Source organism: Haemorhous mexicanus, chromosome 30 (genome assembly GCF_027477595.1).
Source record: "Haemorhous mexicanus isolate bHaeMex1 chromosome 30, bHaeMex1.pri, whole genome shotgun sequence".
In the NCBI taxonomy this organism is placed as follows: domain Eukaryota; kingdom Metazoa; phylum Chordata; class Aves; order Passeriformes; family Fringillidae; genus Haemorhous; species Haemorhous mexicanus.
In genome coordinates, this window is record NC_082370.1 from 110,296 (window position 1) to 129,522 (window position 19,227).

The 19,227-nt window shown below is 51.3% G+C and overlaps 1 protein-coding gene and 1 pseudogene across 3 annotated transcripts; one reads left to right on the forward strand and one right to left on the reverse strand.

Annotated features, from left to right (window-relative positions):
• Positions 1 to 1,264: 1,264 nt before the first annotated feature.
• On the reverse strand, positions 1,265 to 7,508 carry LOC132339913 (zinc finger protein 586-like). Of its 3 annotated transcripts, XR_009489742.1 has the most exons (4): positions 7,177 to 7,505; positions 5,318 to 5,399; positions 3,450 to 5,132; positions 1,265 to 2,905 (listed from the first exon to the last, which is right to left on the reverse strand). XR_009489742.1 is itself a non-coding variant. In XM_059870538.1 (3 exons), the coding sequence occupies exons 2-3, from the start codon at positions 5,370 to 5,372 to the stop codon at positions 4,462 to 4,464; spliced, it is 642 nt and encodes a 213-aa protein (XP_059726521.1). In that variant the 5' UTR covers positions 5,373 to 5,399; positions 7,177 to 7,508; the 3' UTR covers positions 1,265 to 4,461. The 3 variants fall into 3 exon arrangements, 2 of the variants coding, with proteins under 2 accessions (XP_059726521.1, XP_059726520.1); XM_059870538.1 differs by having other exon boundaries at positions 1,265 to 5,048; positions 7,177 to 7,508; XM_059870537.1 differs by having other exon boundaries at positions 1,265 to 5,132.
• A 9,831-nt stretch (positions 7,509 to 17,339) lies between these two features.
• LOC132339820 (olfactory receptor 14J1-like) lies at positions 17,340 to 18,245 on the forward strand (annotated as a pseudogene).
• Positions 18,246 to 19,227: the final 982 nt, after the last annotated feature.

Sequence of the window (19,227 nt, forward strand, 5' to 3'; positions counted from 1 at the left end):
CGAATTCCACCAATCGGTGCGTGGATCCAAAACCCACCAATCCTGGACCGGGGACGGTTATAAAAAGGGGAGTTTTCAGTTCTTTCTAGTTCTTTTCTTGTTCTTTTGTTCTTTGTGTTCTTTCTGGTTCTTTCTGGTTCCTTTTTGAGCTGTTGTGTGAGGATCTGGTCTTATCCCAGATTCTCTGTTCCCTCAGGCTTGTTTTTTTTAAATAAACGAGAGCCTGTTTCAATCGCTTTCTGAGATTTGGCCTCGTTCATTTTTGTAACACTGACTATATTGGGCCAAGCTAGAAATTGGCAAACTTTGCTGGATTTCTCCAAAACTGAAGCTGCCAGCAACTAAAACGCTTCAAGCCCTTAGAGCCCCAAAGGCCAGCTTTAATCGGATACCCAGACCCTGAGGAAGTGCCTTTTTTTCCGACGTTAAATGGTTTCCGTTAGCAACCACTTGCCTTGGCCGACCATGCAGTGCCAAGCTAGAAATTGGGAAACGATACTGGATTTCTCTAAACCTAAAGCTGTCAGCAGGTAGGAGACAGGATGTTCTTAGATCCCCAAAGGCCACCTTGAATCTGATACCCAGAGCCTGGGGAAATGACTTTTTCTCCAGTGCATCATGGCCTCCATTTGTGGCCACTTGGCCTGTATGACAGCACTGTGCCAAGCTAGAAATTGGCAAACTGGCAGGATTTCTCCAAACTGAAAGCTACAAGCAACTGGGACCCAGCCAGTCCTTCGGGCCTCAAACACCACCTTGAATCTGATACCCAGACTGTTAGGAAATGACTTTTTTATCCCATGGAAAATGGCCTCCGTTTGCTGCCACTCGGCCTGGCCAACAGTGCAGTGCCAAGCTAGAAATTGAAAAACTTTTCTGGATTTCTCAAAAACTAAAGCTGCCAGGAACGAGGATCCTTCAAGTCCTTACAAACTCAAAGGCCGCCTTGAATCTGATACCCAGGCCCTGGGGAAATGACTTTTTTTCCCTTGGAAAATGGTCTCAGTTAGCAGCCACTCAGCCAGGCCAACTGTGCGGTGCCCAGCTAGAAATTTGCCATCTTTGCTATATTTCTCAAAAACTAAAGCTGTCAGCAACTAGGAGACAGGATGTTCTAAGAGCATCAGAGGCCACTTTAATCTGATACCCAGAGCCTTTGAAAATGACTTCTTTTTCCCATGGAAAACGGCCTCCGTTTGCGGCATCTTACTGTGGGGGGAACGGTGCGGGATGCGGAGGTTCAGGGATACAACAACCAATATGATCCAGTGAAGCCAAATTTATTATCATTCTCTACTGTCCACACATCTCTAGCTATTACATGATTGGTTAGGCCTAGCTGTTCACGCGTCTAAGATAGGATGCTGATTGGATCATCTAACTTCACACGTCTGGCTGCGGTTTCCTGTCCCACCCATGAACTTTCCTCACTTTCCCAAGCTCACTGACAAGCTTGCTGAGTCCATTTGACTCTTCTTCTTGTATCTTTTTCAAGGATATACCAACCCCATTTTCTGAATATGTCCATTATTATTTGTGAATGTGTCCATTGTCCATTATCCCAAGCAGGCTGGATTGTGCATTGGATGAATATGGCCTTTGTTTCTCAAAAACTCCCCAATCTGCAACAAATCCTCAACAGGAAGATGCCATCAGCTCACATCCCAGGCAGCAGACCAAGAACTTAATGTTACAACTTACTTTATAACTTTTTTGACCAATCACACAAAGCAGAAGCATATTGACAGTGGTTCCATCCAACCGCTATAAGCACACGTACCTTTGGTTAAAACAATGCTTGCTTATTTCAAATACAATACCTGCTTGTAAGCCTTAAAACACAACACACAGAGCTCCATTATTAAGCTTCAAACTTCCTAATATCTTGCTAGATAAACTTTTCTACAGCTTAGGGAGTTATTCTAAACAGGCATTAATACACAGACCATTGTTCTATTCGTCCTTGCTTTTCTACTTTTTAAATATTTTTTCTGCTGACCTATCTCATGGCTACTGCTCAGCTCTAATAACAGTTCTGTTGTCTCCGAGGCCTGCCTTTTGCAGCTTTCCCAAAACCCTCTGATTTTGTGAATTCCCACAGGTATGCAGGCATAGGGAGAAGGTTGAGGGGAAGGTCCAGAACGGCACTGCCAGTGCCGTCCTGGTAAGGAGAGAGAAGAGATCGGGAGGCATCAGAGAGACAGACGAAACCCTGTGCTGAATAGTGACATCTGCCTGCTGATTGCTTCTCAGGCAGGGAAGAGGGTTTAGGGGCTTGGGGAGAGGGTGAAGGGGAAGGGGTTTTGAACTGGGGACCAAAAATTTCCCAAATTTTCCCAATTTTTTTACTGAATCATAAATAAAACTAAAAAGAAGATAAAACTTTTTGCCATAAATGGAACAAAAAAGAGGAAAAAACTTTCCCATTTTAAAATTTCCCTCCATTTATAAAACAAATAACTTGATCCCAACCATGTCCCAAATCTCAAGTGATAAATCTTGCAACATAAAATATTTGAAAAGAAAATGAACAAAAGCCTTCAAATTCCTTTTTGGAAAATGAATTTCCCGAGCAACAAGGGCTAATGTTACTTGGATATAAATCTCCTGTTGCAGAACGGTGAGTTTTGTGCCCATTCTGCAGTCTTCCCACCCACAAGATTTAAAATGAGAAAACAAAAGAAAAGGGTGACCCTGACTGCAACATACTCACCCAATGGTGGGCCAGAAAAGGATCTTGTGGGGATCTGTTGAGGACAGCAATCCTCCAGTTCGCGACTCCGGGAGGGTTGCCGTTCTCTCCCCTGATAAAACTCAGAGGTTGTCTTAGGGCAATGGCTGACCCAAAGGCGACTTAGATTCCAGTGATGTGGAGACATTCTTCAGGGGTACCAGACAAAGGTGCCTGTTCGGGCAACACTTCTGTGGTCTCCAGTGGTGGTAGATGCAACCTTTCCTGAGAGCATCTCGCACCAATGTTCAAGAGCCACAAGAGCACCAGCAAACACACACACACACACACACACACACACACACACAGAGACAGACAGACACACACAGACACACGCAGCAGCTCAGCAGTGGAGACATGGGAGGGTCCAGGCATGGAGTTCCAACATGCTTTATTACAGGTGACGCTGAAGAGGTCCAGGGGCCAAAGACAAAGACAAAGGAGGGTCTAGGGTATAAATACAGAAAAGAGGGGGTGGAGAAGAGCATCAGGGTCTGAGGGCTCAGGGGTGGTACACAGGGAAAGGACCAATACGGAATGCTAGTGTGGATAGGTGGAGACATAAAGCAGTGGGAGGACAGGGAAGGGAGAACTCACTAGAACATGAACATAAAAGGGTAAAAGGGGTAGGAAAGGCCAACAGACCAATAAGGAGGAAAGAACTGGGACAAATTAACATAGTGCTGCAGAGCACCATGGGGGAAGCTTCTTTCCTCACCCTGATCTGTGAGGAATGCCCGGAGCCTAAGGTGCATCTCTCAAGAGGATTGCTGCTGACCACTTCACAGGTCTCCAACCACACACTGGAGATGTCTGACGCCATTCATCATTTCTCTGCTCTCCAGCACCAAGGCAACAGGCTCTGGCTGCAGCTGTGAGCTTGTGTCCATGGCAACCACCCCTGGCCATGGGGGTCCATGGAGCTACTCTCAGGAAACCCCCAAAAGATGGGGAGTGCCCCAAAACTGCCTCAGAAACATGAGATACCCCAGCATCTCTTCATGAATGTGGACTTTCCAAAAACTCACTCAGTAATGGGTTCCCCCTCCCTTTATCATCCCCAAACTTTGGTTGTCTCCTTCCAGACCCAGCCCACCACCCCAGTCCCAACCCCAACCCATCCCACCCCTCATGAACATCAAGACCCCCTTCCCAAGCTCTACTTCCCCCATTTCACACCTCCCAAACCCCATCCCACCCATCCTGCCCCACCCAATGCTCACTTCACCCCTCGTGATTTGCATCCCACTTTGGCCAATCCCATTCCAACCCAATTTCACCCTGAGGGGCTGTGGAATTGTGTAATTTTGGGGAGGGATCAAGTAGTTTTCAGTGGAATTCAGCAGTTCTGAGCTGACAGATCAATCCCTCTTGTCTTTTGGAGTGCCAAGAAATAAGGACAACTAAACCAAATAGCCCCCAACCCCCCCCATATCCTCCCAGATATCTCCCAGAATCCAAGATTCCCCCAAAACACAAGTAAAATGTGAGGCTTTAGATGCCTTTGATGAATTTGTTGATTTTTACCTTGATTTTCTGTGTTTTGAAGAGAGGAAGATAAATCAAAAGATAATGAGAGGCAAAAAAAAAGGAACACCAACCAGTTCCCACTGCGTATCACGGGGAATGTGGGCCACCAGGGCTCTGACCAATGTGGGACCTCTGATGGGGATGGAGTGTGAGCAGTGCACGAAGCTATTCCTGCAGTTGGGGCACTCGCAGGGCTTCCCTTACTGATGCTTCCGTTGGTGTCGGGTAAAGAATGAGCGGTCTGAGAAGCTCTTCCCACACTGGGGACACTCGTAGGGCCTCTCCCCGGTGTGGATGCGCCTGTGGGTGACGAGGGTGGAGTTGTGTTTGAAGCCCATCCCACAGTCGGGGCAGCAGAAGGGCCTCTCCTCGGTATGAATCCGCTCATGTACAAGGAGATGGGAGCTGGTGTGAAACCTCTTCTGACACTCAGGACACTCGTAGGGCCTCTCCCCTGTATGGAACCTCTGGTGGACACCCAGGTCAGACCTGTGGCTGAAGCTCATCCCACATTCCAAGCACTCAAAGGGCCGTTCCCCAGTGTGGATCCTCTGGTGGCAGATCAGGTTGAATCTCTTCCTGAAGTTCTTCCCACACTCCAAGCACTCGTAGGGCCTCTCCCCATCACGAAGCTGTTCATGGACCACCAGCTCTGAGCTCTGGTGGAAGCTCTGTCCACCTTCCTGGCACAGGGTGGGTCTTTCTTCCTCAGAGCACTCTGGCCTGGCTTTGCAGCCCCTCCTTCTGTGGGATGTCTGGGGCTCTTCCTCTCCGTTGGATTCCTGCACTGTGAAGCCACCCAAACTGGCGTCTTTCACGAGGTTCTGACATGGGGATTTGTCCTCCCTGGTCTCCATCCTCAGCTCCTTCCCTGGGGCAGGAAGGATGAGGAGAGGATGGGATTTGCCTCCATGCCAGAGGGAAGGGGAAGGAGATCCGCCCAGTGCATCCCCGGCAGGATGGGGCTGGCAGCAGGGTTGTCCTGCAGCCGGGGGCCATGCTGGGCTGGGAGCTGGAGCAGGAGAGAGGGGGAAAGGGCACTGACTTCCTCCTCACCTGCCTGAGTGTCCAGGGGCATCTTCCTCTTCCTCGTAGTGTTCTCCTCCTCCATCCAGCCAAAGTTTGGGAATGGGAAATCCTGGTTTGGGGAAAAACAAGGTGTGAATGCGTTGGGTTGGAGATTCCTCCTGTCCAAGTCCATCTCTAGAAGTCACCTGCTGTACATAAAAACCTCTGAAAATCAAGAGTGAATCAAAAAAAGCCACCAGGAGCATTCCATTTCCAGTCTCATCCCCCTGGGGTTCTGGTGGTCCCCCATCTCAGGGCTGCTGAGGATCCTCATGGGTCCCGGGGATCCCCCCACTCCAGGATCCTGCTTAGGGATGCTGGGGGGGTTCAGGGTCCCCCTCTCCAGCCTCCCCACAATCCAGCCACTTGGCGCTCCCCCTTCTTCCCACTGCCCTGTCCTGCTTTAGGGCAAATTTGGAAAAAAACCTCCAGTGGGATTTTCTCTAAAAAGCAAATTCAAGCAGCCCCTCCTCCAAGCAGATTGAGAAAAGATTTCCTCATAGAAAAGGGAAAAAACTGTTTATTTAACAGGCAAAGCATTCACCAGCACAAAAATGAACAATACTAAACAATAAAGCCTCTTGCTGCTCCAAAAGAGATGACAAACTCAGAAAGTCCCTCCGTGGGCTGTAGCTTGGCTCACTCCATCTCTTATCAGTCTCTTATCAGTCCCTCTGGCGCTGGAAATGCCTGGGCCCAGGCCCAGCCCGGTGGGCCACAGGTGGGAGCTGCCAGTGGTGTTCTGGGTGTTCAGTCCAGAGCAGGTTTAAACAGCTCCAGAGAAAAAGAAAAACCACAGTCCAGGGAACTTCTCTGCCTCAGCGAGCTAAAAACTAACTAAAAGCAAAGGAGAGCTCTGTCCTGCTGTCTTTCCATCTGCAGACAACTGATACCTTAGGTTTTGTTTTTCTGTTCTGTTTTGGTGTGCAGCTTTTAGCTTAATATTAAGTGTTACTGGGATCTTTTCACAGGGTGGTGAAGACAAAACAATCCTATTCTAGCTGGAGACTCAAGGACAAGCTCTTCAAAATTCAGGCCCCAAGCATAAACAACAGCAAAAGAGGAGGGCAGGCGGGCAAGCAAGAAAGGAGGATGAAACTTCATAATTTGAAGCTATTAATTGGGCAGTTAACTCCTATATACAAATGGACTAAAACTTATAAAAATGTGAGCTCTTGTGACCAAGCCCTCTTTTGCTCCCATCGTGGAGCCATCCGGGCAGAGCCACAACTGTGGCTCTGGTACTGCCGGGATCTGGCCTTTGAAGGCACTTCAATAAAAATCCACTTTGTTCCTCTTAGCTCCGTCTGACCTCTATTCCAGCTCCTTAAGGTATCACAACAGTCCAGGAGCTGGAATGTAGAGGAGTGAGTGCAGTTTCTGAAAACAAACTGCCGCTTCTTCCTCTTCCCCTTCGCTCTCAGAACCAGCCTTAAAGGTGCAGAACTGGGGTACGAGCATCACGAAGTCACCTCAGGACAGGCCCCTATCAGGGTCAGGGGGTTCCGTCCCCGCCTCATCTCCAGGCTGCCGGGGGTCCCCCCAGCTCCGGTACCGCCCCTTCCCCTCTCCCTGCCCCGGGGGTCCCGAGTTCCACAGCCCCGGCTCTCACGGGGATCCCCAAAACCAATGTCCCGCCTCGTCGGTACCGGGCCATCCCCACGTGGACCCGCCGGGACCCTCCCGAGGGGCGATCGCGGCTCCTCTCCCCCCGAAAAAGCTCCTCTTAGGGAGCCCGGAGATATCCGGGGCTCAAGTCCGGAATCTGCCGCCTCCGAACACTCTCCAAAGAAATCCTCCCGGAGACCCCTCGCTGGAGTCGGGGCGAGCTCGGTCTCCGCCCTCACCTGTGGCTCGGGGCTGGGGGCGATGCTCCCGGGGCAGGGGGTCCTGCAGACTCAGCGTGCGGGCGGTGCGAGCGCCGGGATTCTTCCGCTCCTCCTCCTCCTCCTCTCCCTCCTCTTCCTCCCGCATTTCCTCCACTCCCAGCCCGGATCCCCCTTTCCCACCCCTCTGCCCCACGACCGCTGCAGCCCTGGCTGCTGGGTGGGGGGAGCCCCCGATCGGCCCCAGGGGTGGGCAGGGGGCTCGGGGACCCCCCTGGTGCGGATCCGTCTCCGCGGCCCGAGCCCCAAATACCGCTCCGGCGGCCGTTGGGCTCCGCGGGTCCGCCTGGCAACCTGTGAGTCATCGGCTAGAAAAGGTTCTGATTGGCTGGAAATTGTTTAGTGCGTTCGCTGATTGGCTGGAATTGTGAACGGCGGTGCGTCCTGCGGGTGTCCCTGGGAGCTGCGTAGTCCGGGCCGGAGACTTCTCCTCTTTCTTTCTCTCCCTCTGAGAACTTTTTCCTATTTTTTTTTCTCTCTCTGAGACCATTTTCGATTTCTTTCTCTCCCTCTGAGACGTCTTCCCTATTTCTTTCCCTCCATCTGAGATGTATTTCCTCTTTCTTTCCCACCCCTGAGACCTCTTTCCTATTTCTTTCTGTCCCTCTGAGACCTCTTCCCGATTTATTTCTCTCCCTTTATCCTCCCCGTTTCTTTTTCAGTTCAATCCAGGTTTGAGCAGATCCGCAGGTTGCGTTCCCACGGTCTCATTTGCGCCTTCACTGGGGCAGAGGCGAAATCGTAACCGCTGGGCAGGGTCCCTTCCCACCGCAATCCTTCCAGGATTCTGTCGGGGACTCGCTTCCATTTCCTCCCCGCCTCTGCTTCCAGCCGGAAATGTGTTGGAAAATGCCCGGCAAAGCCACCTTTGCTGTGTGCTCTGGGAGCCCACAGAGCTGCTGGACTTGTCCCCTGGCCCTGGACATCTCCTTGGGAGGCACGGCAGGAGCAGCACCCTGGGAGCCTCGGGAATGCCCCTCTGGGATCCATGGCACACACTCCCAGGGACTGGAATTCCAGTTCCCAGCCAGGAAAAGATGTTCCTGCCCTGGAAGGCAAATTTCTTAAGAAGGAGCCAAAAGCCAAGTGGAGAAAGATCTTACATTGACATTCACTGCCAGCCTTTATAACTTCACCCATGGTTGTTGTAGCTGGTGGATGGGGAATTAAATCAGAGAGGGTCTTTGGTGGGAGCTGCCCTGGGTCAAGGGAGACACTGAGAGAGAAACAGAGCAGGCAGAGAAAGGCAGGAGAGAAAGGAGGACACAAACACAATTAGCTGAGAAGGTGGCATTCTGAGAACAGAACTGGAACTGACTGAAAATGAATGGGACAGAAAGAAATAATTTTGTAACTTTATTTCCTATCAAAATACAATTTCCTCCCTTTGTCACAAACCTCCTCCCAGTGTCATTCAGCAGGGCTGTCAGAAAGTTTTTTGTTCTGGGTAGATGTTCCAGGCTGCAGCCACAAGGAAACGGAATGGGGATTTCCTGCTTCTGGGGAGTTTGACATCCTCAGCTGAGGAGAAGGCACCAGAAGAAAAGGGCACCTGGGTTTCATCCTTCAATAGGAAAGAGGGGGGCGGAAATCTCTTGTCTTTCTGCAGCTGCTTCCACAGGGATGTGAGGGCTGATCCCAGAGTCCCAAGGGTCACAGTCAGGGCTGCCCTCAGGGAATACTCACCTGGTATTGAGGGGCATCATGGGAGCACCTGGATCTTGGAGCACCGAGCTGCCCCCCATGTTTGGAGGTACCTGAGGAGGGCTGGGACAGTGCCAGGGACATCCTGCAGTGACATCCCCCTGTCCTGCTCTGGGTGAGCTCAGTCTCAAACCTGACCGTGATACTGGTCTCAATCTCACTCCACATTTAGACACACTCACAGTTCTTTATTTAATTCCATCCCAGTGCCAGACTTGTCTAGCCCCAAACCTAATCCCAACCACAGCCCTAAAGCCAATCCCATGTCTAGCCCTAACCCCAATAGTATCTCTAATTCAAATTTCAGCCCTAACACTAACCCCAGCCCCAACTCCAGCCCCTTCCTAAATCCTCAGCCCAAACCAAGGTTCGGCCCTTCTGGGGGTTTAGGGGTGTCTCTGTCTGTCTGACCCCGATGATGTTTGGGTAGGGTCACACCAGGGCTGAGAGGGACAGAGACCCCCCCAGCCTCCCCAGGTGTGAGAAGGTTGGAGAGCCCCCCCAGCCCTGAGCACCCTCTGCGGTGAGCGGGACACAGAGCCCCTGGTCCCCAGCCCTGCACAGGCATTCCCTGAGCATTCCCCAGGGTGAGGGGACAGAGACCCCCGAGCATCCCCTGGGCTGAGAGGGACAGAGACTTCCCCAAGCATCCCCTGGAAATGGGGTGAGAGGGAGGGAGACTCCCCAGGCATTCGCTGGGATGAGAATGGAGACTGGCTGGGGAATGGCCTGGGGTGAGAGGGACAGGGACAGCCCCTGGGGAATGGTATGGGGTGACAGGGACAGTGAAAATCCCTTCAAAACTCTCCGAAGCATCCCCCAGGGCAAGAGGCACAGAGACCCCTTGAGAATCCCCTAGGCACTGGACAAAATTAACTTGGCAGAAATCAAACTTAACTCTGCATAAAATATATTGATGAATATTTGATTTTTGCACAAGTCACATGTGATGGAAATGCAAACAAATCCCAAGCTTTATTAAACTGACAATAGAAGCAATTCTGTGGCAATTCCAAGTTTCATTGGCTCCTGCACAGCTCCAGCTCAGCTGCTGGCAGGTTCTGATAAAAGAAAAGTGGAAATTTGGCCCTATACAGATTATGAAAACGAAGGGGAAGCTCTCTGTAGCTGTCACAAAGGTGACAGGGACAAAGAGAAAAATGATTCTCACATTTGGCAAAGCCCCCAAGCCTGTGAATTCAGGAGTTATTTGGGAATTTAGCTACTTGAGCTGGGCTTCCTGTGGGACTTTTAGCAGCCTTGTGTTCCTCACCTTGGGGTGAATGAATCTTGTCAGTCTTGCTGGTAACATTTACTCCATTTCCTCCAGTGATTTTAACAAACTTTTCAAGGAAGGAGAACAAAATATTTCCTTTACACTGGCCACCCACAACAGCCATTTTCCTCATCAGTTCTCCCATAAGTCACTCAAAGGAAGCTGCGTCCAAGTTTCCAAGAGTTCCTCAAAAAAGAACCAAAACCTCTTCAGACGAGGGAACAATGCTGTTGTCCAAGGCACTTGAGGTCAGACAACAGTGCACTGAACTCACTGTGTCAAAATAATGTTGCAATCTGGTTAAGAAAATTGTTAGACAGAGACCTCCCCTGGGGCAGGGCAAGTGTGACATTGTCCCCTGTGTGTGTGGCCTTCCTGGGGTTGGGGTTTTACATCTGAGCCAATTTGGGTAAGGGGGTAGTGTTCACCCCCCGAAGCAGGGATTACCCCACTGTTTCAGGTTACAGTGTAAGATGTAACCAAAAGCGTGTTTTCAATCACCATCGTCATAAACTGTTATAAACAGGTGGGGCAGTGTTTATCTCTTCCATGACTCACCCCGATAATGCCCTTGAGGGGAGATATCTTCTGTGAATGAGCCATTGAGTGTCACTGCAGGACTGATAAAATTACATCCTCCCATTGTGGGATGCTCCACCCAGGGGGAGGATCCAATCATTCCTACCTGGATATAATCTGAGGCTTTCAAAAACCAGGAGCATCTTGCCTACTGGATTCCCAGAGGACAAGAGCTCCATAACCACCACTTGACCTTCAGAGGAAGACCAGACCCTTCTAGAGGATCACTGCTTTGACAGAATCACGTTCATCACTCCAACAGGACTGCAGCCACCATTTAATGGGACTGCTACCACCACCCTGACCAACAGGGTGTCAGGTTATATCCTGACTCTGTCAGCTTAAGGCAGTGTTTCTGTATCATTGCCTTGGTCATAATTTTCTTATTAAATTGTAATTTTGGCTTAGACTATCCCCCAGGTTTGCCTTCAAACCAGTACAAAATTCAGTGTGCTCATTGCTTGTTTTCCTCCCAAAACAGGATATCCGATCCTGAAACGTTTGCCAGATGGAGGAGAAGGCTGTGAGGAAGAGGAAGATAGCCCAGGACACCCAGTCAGGTGAGGAGGAAGTCAGTGCCCTTTTCCCCTCTCTCCTGCTCCATCTCCCAGCCCAGCATGGCCCCCAGCTGCAGGACAACCCTGCTTCCAAAGCCATCCTGCTGGGGACACCTTGGGGGGATCTCCTTCCTCTTCCCTCTGGCATGGAGGCAAATCCCATCCTCTCCTTATCCTTCCTCCCCCAGTCAAGAAGCTGAGGATGGAGACCCGGGAGGACAAATCCCTGTGTCAGAACTTCGTGGAAGAGGCCGTTTTGAGTGGCTTCACAGCACAGGAATTCAACAGGGAGGAAAAGCCTGGAAGATCTCGCAGGAGGAGGGGCTGCAAAGCCAGCCCAGGATGCTCTGAGGAGGAAAGACCCACCCTAAGCTAGGAAGGTGGACAGAGCTTCAGCCAGAGCTCAGAGCTGGTGATCCAGGAGCAGCTCCATAATGGGGAGAAGCCTCACAAGTGCTTGGAGTGTGAGAAGAGCTTCAGGCAGAGCTCCCACCTGATCCGCCACCAGATGATCCATACCAGGGAATGGTCCTATGAGTATGGGGAGTGTGGGACAGGCTTCAGCTGCAGCTCAGAACTTGTCAGGCACCAACGCACCCACACTGGGAGAGGGCCTCTGAGTGTCCCAAGTGTGGGAAGAGCTTCAGCTAGAGCTCTGCCTTGACCAAACACCCAATGGAGGCACCGGTAAGGGAAGCCCTGCCAATGTGCTGATTGCAGGAGGAGCTTAGTGCAGCGCTCCAGCTTCATCCCCCATTGGAGGTCCCACATTGGGAAGAGCCCTGGTGATCCATGTTCCCCATGATCCATGCTGGGAAGACGCCTGTCCCTTTTCCTGTTCCTGCCAATGACCTGATGTGGAATTGAAGATCATGAGGGTCTGGCCATGGCCGTGTCATTACATTCACTCCCACCTCAGGTCATTGCCAGGGGCAGGAAAGGGATTCTCTCTCTCTCTGAGGAGAAGGGTGTCCTTTCCAGGCAGGGGGAAGTACATGGCTTGGAAGAGACAGTCACATTGATGTTGTAGTTTTCTCTGTTAGCAGTTTTTCTTATCCGTTGTGTTGCCAGAATTGTTTCTGTTCCTGTTTGTTCCTTATCCTTTTGCTGTTCCCAATTAATGGTTCTTTTCCCAGCGCAGGATCTTTGCCTTTTGTGCTTTCCATGGGAGGCAGGAGGGACACGAGGGCAGCACGGTTTTAGCGGGAGCAGGAAATTGGGGAATCCCATTCCTGAACCCCGGCCCGTGGAAACCGAGCATCCCAGCTGGTCCCAGCCCTGGTGGCCATGGCAACAGCCTTGGGAGTGGCTCCCTGGCTGGGGCAGTGGGAACCTCTTCACTCTGGTGCCCAGGGACAGGACTGGTGGGAACAGCTGCAGCTGAGTTGGGGCAGGCTTAGGTTGGATCTCAGGAAAAGGTTTTTCCCCAGAGGCTGCTGGGGCCCTGCCCAGGCTCCCCAGGGAAAGGGTCCCAGCTCCAGGGCTCTCTGAGCTCCAGCAGCGTTTGGACAGTGCTGCCAGGCCCAGGCTGGCATTGTTGGGGTGTCCTTTGCAGGGCCAGCAGCTGGACTCGAGGATCCTGATGGGTCCCTCCCAACTCAGCCAGTTCTGTGGTTCTGGGATCCCAGAACTTTTCTTGGGGTCACTAACCAGCGAGAGACCACGACAGAACAGCCCCGGCTTTGTCCTGAGGGATGCCATGGCAGCTGAGGGCAGCAACAGCTCTGCGGGCAAGTGGCCATGGAACCTGGCTGCAGAAATGGCTCCTTGGGGTGGATTCCAAGGAAACCTGAACTGATGAGGGTTGCCATGGCAGCCATGAAATAGAGATTTTTGGAATTCTCTTGAGTTAGTAATTGAATCAAGCATTTAAAGTTTAGCCTGTAGAACTATGTGTTGAATTTTAACCCTTTTACATAAGAAACCTCTGCCATGGTACAAAGGGCATAGGAAAATGCAAATTTCTGAAGCTTCTTGCATAAAGAACAATACCAGAAGAGACCAAGGGATGCAAAGAACCCAGATAAAGGAGCTCCTCTGTCTCCAAGCTGATCAAGGCCGACTGACACGCTCAGATAAGCACCACGGGACAAAGACTGCACGCGCAAAGGAGAAAAGTTCAAAAGTTCAGTCATGAGGAAGACCATGGCCTTCAGCCTCAGAGACCACCAGAGACCCCCGTGCGACCACCACAGCAAACAACGCATGCCCAGAAGGGTGTGGATCTGATTACCATGCAAGGCGAGGACAGGTGGGGCCAGGGGTTGAATATGCATGGCAAGGTTGTGCAATGTATTGCATATGGAATACCTTTGTGAATAAAGATGTGGGTCAGACTGAGGCTCTGGGCACAAGTATTTCACGAGAGCTATCTCGCTTGTGCCGGGCGCTGACATACATACCCACTTCATAACTATCTCTGGTTGTGGAGTTTATTTATTCAGCGTGTCGCTTCAGCCAAACCCAGAAGTGGGGTCACTGCAGTGTCCATGGCAACTGTCCCTTTCAATGGCCCACTGCCTGTTGGGATGATGATCCACCCTCACAGCTGGCCCAGGGCAGGTCTGCAGTGCCATTCCCCACAGTCTGTCTGCACAGAAGCACTTCCAGGGTTCTCTGCATTTCCCTTCCCTCACTCTTGGGTCACTCACACACCTCCCAACCAACCACTTGGTAGGTACTTTGAGCTACAAGGAGTTCCAAGCTGATCTGTCCTTCAGGAGTTGGTCTAATTCTGCCTTCAGCAAACTTTGGATTAGTTTCTATAAGAATTTCCTTTTTGTCTAAAACATTCCTTGCAGGGTTCTGCCATGGGGAAGGGGAACCTCCTTGGTGGCAGCTTGGGCTTGGAACACACTTGAGGAGGGTGTCTGTCTTCACTGGGGAACTTAGGAGTTTTAGATTGCTAAAATAAAAGAAGATAAACCCCTCTTTGCCTGAGTGCAGCCAGTTTTCCAAGCAAAGCAGGACCCAGGTGAGTGAGGAGAGACAGGATGAGTTTGGGCAAGGTTGTCCAGACTGGGTCAGTGTTATGAACAAAAAAAGTTACCCTTTTTTTTAAGAGAAGGAGCTGCAGAGGAGTTTTGAGTTAAACTGAGAAACTGATCGCTGGCCAAGAGTTCTTTGTTAGTGAAATGTTATAATCACCTGTTGAGTATCCTTAAGTATCGCCGTTTAACTCTCTATTGTGGAGAATTTTTGTTTTTCAGCATCACCCTAGCTTGTTGCCAGGAGGATGACAACCCCCTCTCGGACATCGGGGAGAGGGAGATATTTGCATCTCAGAAGACATGCAAATTTATCTCAAAACCCAGACTGCACTGGGACGGGACCTTCACCAAATCCTGGAAAATACCCCAAAAGAGACGAGCCAAAGCAGAATTGAGAAGTCAGGGCGGTGTCTGGACAGCAGGGCCAAAGTCCGAAGCCGGCAGAGATGCTTGAAAACCTCGGTCACTCCTCGCCCCAATTAAAAACAATGCCAGTCGAACCCAGGACCCCCTGGACTGACAACTGAAACTGAGAACCCCAGGTATATCCCCAGTGCCCTTGCGAGGACAGGACCCCTGGTCCTGCCCCCTAGGGGACAAAGCTGCAAATCCTCCTCTTCTGAGTCACTACGGGGACGGACGGCAGATTACCGCGGATCTGCCGAAACCCCCATTTTGAGCTGATCACTTTAATAAAGGCATTAAAAGGAGGAAAATCTCCTGCCCCTGTTTATTTTAGTCAGGTCTCAAGGAACAGCTTCTCTGACCACGCCAGACAGCCTTAGGAGAGTCCCTGCATCAATATCAGTCACAGAATGCTGCAATCACCTCTTGTGTAATAAGAAAAGTAATAAAAGACATCCTTTAAAATAGGAATACACATTTCCTAGAAGCTCTTTGAAATATTTCTCCAGAACTACAGGAGGAAAATTTCCTAATTAATGCTTCCAGAGCAGAGGGAAATCAAGGCAGAGCCATGGTTTGTCAGGACTTGCTTGATCCTAATGAGACCCGTGGTGTATTTTGAGCTGAGCCCTGGAACCTCAAGGCCTGAGAGGAGATTGCACAAACCTTTCCACAGTCAAAGTCAGAGGAAAACCCCAAAGTGTCTTGATGCATTAATGGGTCTCACTGAGGTCCATCCCCAACAAAGGTTCCTCATGGACTCCTTGGAGGAGAGAATTGGAGGCCAGGATGGCACAAAAACTTCTCAGAGACTCAGTGTAAAAAGAAAAATCCAAAGTACCCTAAACACCTTAAGTACCTCAAAGCATTAATGAGCCCCACTGAGTGTCAGTACAGAGCTCTCAAGGGACATGTTAAAGCAGATAATTGAGGCCATGATTGCACAAACCTTTCACAGAGTCTGTATCAAAAGGAAAATTCCAAGTACCTTAAAATAACTGAAGTCCCTTGAAGCATTAATGAGCCCCACTGAGTGCTGTTACTGACAAAGCCCCTCCAGGGACTGATTACAGCAGATAATTGGAGGCCATGATTGCACAAACCTCTTAGAGGCTCCAAGGCAAAAGCCAAACCCAAAGTCCTTTGAAAAACCTGCAGTCCCTGGAAGCCCCTCAGGGCCATTGCTGAGCAAGGCTCCCCCAGGACTCCTTCCAGCAGATCCTTGAGACCACTGGGAGTTGGGTTAGGAGGGGATGCTGAGGGCAGGACAAGGGGCTGACAGTGCCCAGCCTGGCTGGGGCTGTGCCAGGAGGCCCCAGTGCCTCAGGACTGTGTGTCTCCTCACAGCCCTTGGTGGCACAGACCCTGCTGTGGCCCAGGGCACCAAGACTTGGCTTTTCTTTCTCCCCACCTGCCATCACTGCCTCCAGGTCTCTGTCCTGGCTGGGGCCTGGGGACACTTTCTCAGTGGTGTCCCTCAGTGGGACCCATTAAAAATCCAAGAAACTTTGGAGTTGGATTCTGACTTGGAGTTCTGGAGAGGTATCTTCAGCTCCCTCTCAGGGACTGATGTTCAGGGCCTGAGCACAAAGCCCCAGAGAGTCATTAAAGTCCTTGTGCTGTGTCTGTGCTGCTGAGCTGGGCTGGGCTCCTGGCACAGATGAGGGTGATCCTGGTAACAAGAAGAGATTCAAAAGAACATTTCTCTTGATGAGCAGCTCTTCTCCCAGCCCAGCAGGGCTGGGGCACTGCCCGCAGCCACCCCAGGCATGGCACAGAGAGCTTCAATCAGTCAGAGCTGGGAAGGTGCTGAGAAGTGCCAGCCCTTGGCACAGGAACCTCTGGCTGCAGGACAATGCAGCTGCAGATCCTGGAGCCATCTCCTAAAGCTGGAACATCCCAAGGCCTACAGACTCTGTGAATGCATTCTCTGATTCTCTCTTTTGCAGAGCAGCCAGGGGTGCCAAGGCTGTCCTGCAGAGCAGGGTCCTGCAGCCCAGGGCGCTGTGCTGGGGCAGGGACTCTGCTGCCTGCCAGGGACAGCTCTCAGCCAGCCCTGACAGCTGCTCTCAGCACTTGGAGACAAGATCTGGGTGGGAAGAGAACTCTGCTAAGGCTTGGAAGTGTTCTCTTTGTGTGGTGAGGATGCTGCACTGTTCAGGACTCCTACCAGCATGACATTTAACTCAGAACATTTCCAAGTAGATTATACAGGGAGCACAGCAAGGCAGGTGTTGTATAAAAGTGAAAATACTGCTTTTTAAATCTACTGCTCAGGGTTGCTTTATGGGAAATTGCACATAGATATTAATCTCAGTTCAGCTTGAGACAAATTAAAAAAAAAAAAAAAATCTGGGCAGTGCCAAAGCTGTGAGGGGTCTGCAGGGCAGAGCTGAGCCCCCAAGGGCTGGGCTGGACTCTGGCAGCCCTGGCAAGGCCCAGCCCTGAGCACAGGGAAGCAGCTGCTGGCAGGGACAGCACTAGGCTGCAGAGCCCTGGGCAAGCAGAGAGGGGAAAGTGCCCCCAGGCTGTGCTCAGGTATTTAAAGTCTTCTCCAAACCCAACTATTCCATGATTACTTTTTTAACAGATTCCCATGCCAAGGCACCGCAAATGGCCAACAGCAGCTCCATCAGCCACTTCCTCCTGCTGGCATTGGCAGACACACAGCAGCTGCAGCTCCTGCACTTCTGCCTCTTGCTGGGCATCTCCCTGGCTGCCCTTCTGGGCAACGGCCTCATCATCAGCGCCATAGCCTGTGGCCACCACCTACACACGCCCATGTTCTTCTTCCTGCTCAACCTGGCCCTCACTGACCTGGGCTCCATCTGCTCCACTGTCCCCAAAGCCATGCACAATTCCCTCTGGGACACCAGGTACATATCCTATGCACGATGTACCGCACAGGTCTTTTTCTATCTCTTCTTCATCTCAGTAGAGTTTTCCCTCCTGACCATCATGTGCTACGACCGCTACGTGTCCATCTGCAAACCCCTGCACCACGGGACCCTCCTGGGCAGCAGAGCTTGTGCCCACATGGCAGCAGCTGCCTGGGCCAGTGCCTTTCTCAATGCTCTCATGCACACAGCCAATATATTTTCCCTGCCCTTGTGCCATGTCAATGTCGTGGGCCAGTTCTTTTGTGAAATCCTACTAATCCTCAAGCTCTCCTGCTCACACTCAAACTTCAGGCAACTTGGGCTTCTTGCTCTTAGTGTGTGTTAAAATTTTGGTTGTTTTGTGTTCATTGTTTTCTCCTATGTGCAGATCTTCAGGGCTGTGCTGAGGATCCCCTCTGAGCAGGGACGACACAAAGCCTTTTTCACCTGCCTTCCTCACCTGGCTGCGCTCTCCCTGTTCCTCAGCACTGTCATTTTTGCTTACCTGAAGCCACCCTCCATCTCCTCCCAGTCCCTGGATCTGGCCCTGTAAGTTCTGTACTCGGTGGTGCCTCCAGCCCTGAACCCCCTCATCTACAGCCTGAGGAACCAGGAGATAAGGCTGCAGTGTGGAGACTGATGACTGGATGGTTTCGGGGACATTAAACTAATGGCCAATTTCTGCAAATCACTTGTAATAAAAGTTATCTTTGATACTTCTTGTTAGATTGGTTGTGTTGATGGTTTTATTTTTTCTTTATATTAGTTTTCTCATATTGTCTACAAAGAAATGTCCATAGTCGTGCCATTTCTCATTTTGTTTCTCTCCACCTTCCCTGTGGCCACAGACCATGTCAGTGAGGGGCTGCGCTCTTGGTGGCTTTAAATGAACTAAAGGATCTCCCAGCAAAGTTTTTTGCAGAAATGCCCTTTTGTTGCCTTCTCTGGAGCTGCAGCAGCAATGTCTGTGTGCAGAGCTGGAGGCAGAGCAGTGCTGGCCCAGCAGCTGTGCCCAGGAGCAGCAGCACTTGGTGTTGCCAGTGCTGTTCCCATGGCCCTGCCCCACTGCCTTGGTGGCCCTGGTGTTGCTGCAGGGCCTGAGTGCTCTCAGGGCCGGGTACAGCCCTGGTGGTGGCAGTGCCAGGGGTGCAGCAGGGACAGGCCATGGGCACTGCTGGGGCAGCGCTGATGCCTCAGGCCAGGCCTGGGGGCTCCAGGCTCCTTGACCAGGCTCTCTCAAGAACACGGCCAGGCCAATGCTGAGCACAGAAAAACCCCTGTGAGCAGCCCCAGGCTGGCCGTGGGCAGGCTGGGGGCAAACAGCATGGCTGGTGCTCTGCAAGGGCCCTGGGGCAGATGGGAAGGAGCAGCAGAGCAGGGGCTGATCCATCCCCAGTGCGCTGGACAGCCTAGGGCAGTGTCCCAGAGCGTCCTCATGGAGCTGCCAACATCATCCCCCCTTGTTACGAGCCGTCCCTATGGACAGGCTTCGTGGAGGTTCTTTTAGATTGATTTCAGGGTGCAAAAAACCGACATGGTAAAAGGGGGTTTGCAGATTAATCACCACAATGGACTTTATTGAAACAACCACAGTAAAAATGCATTGGAGAGGAATTAGGGGA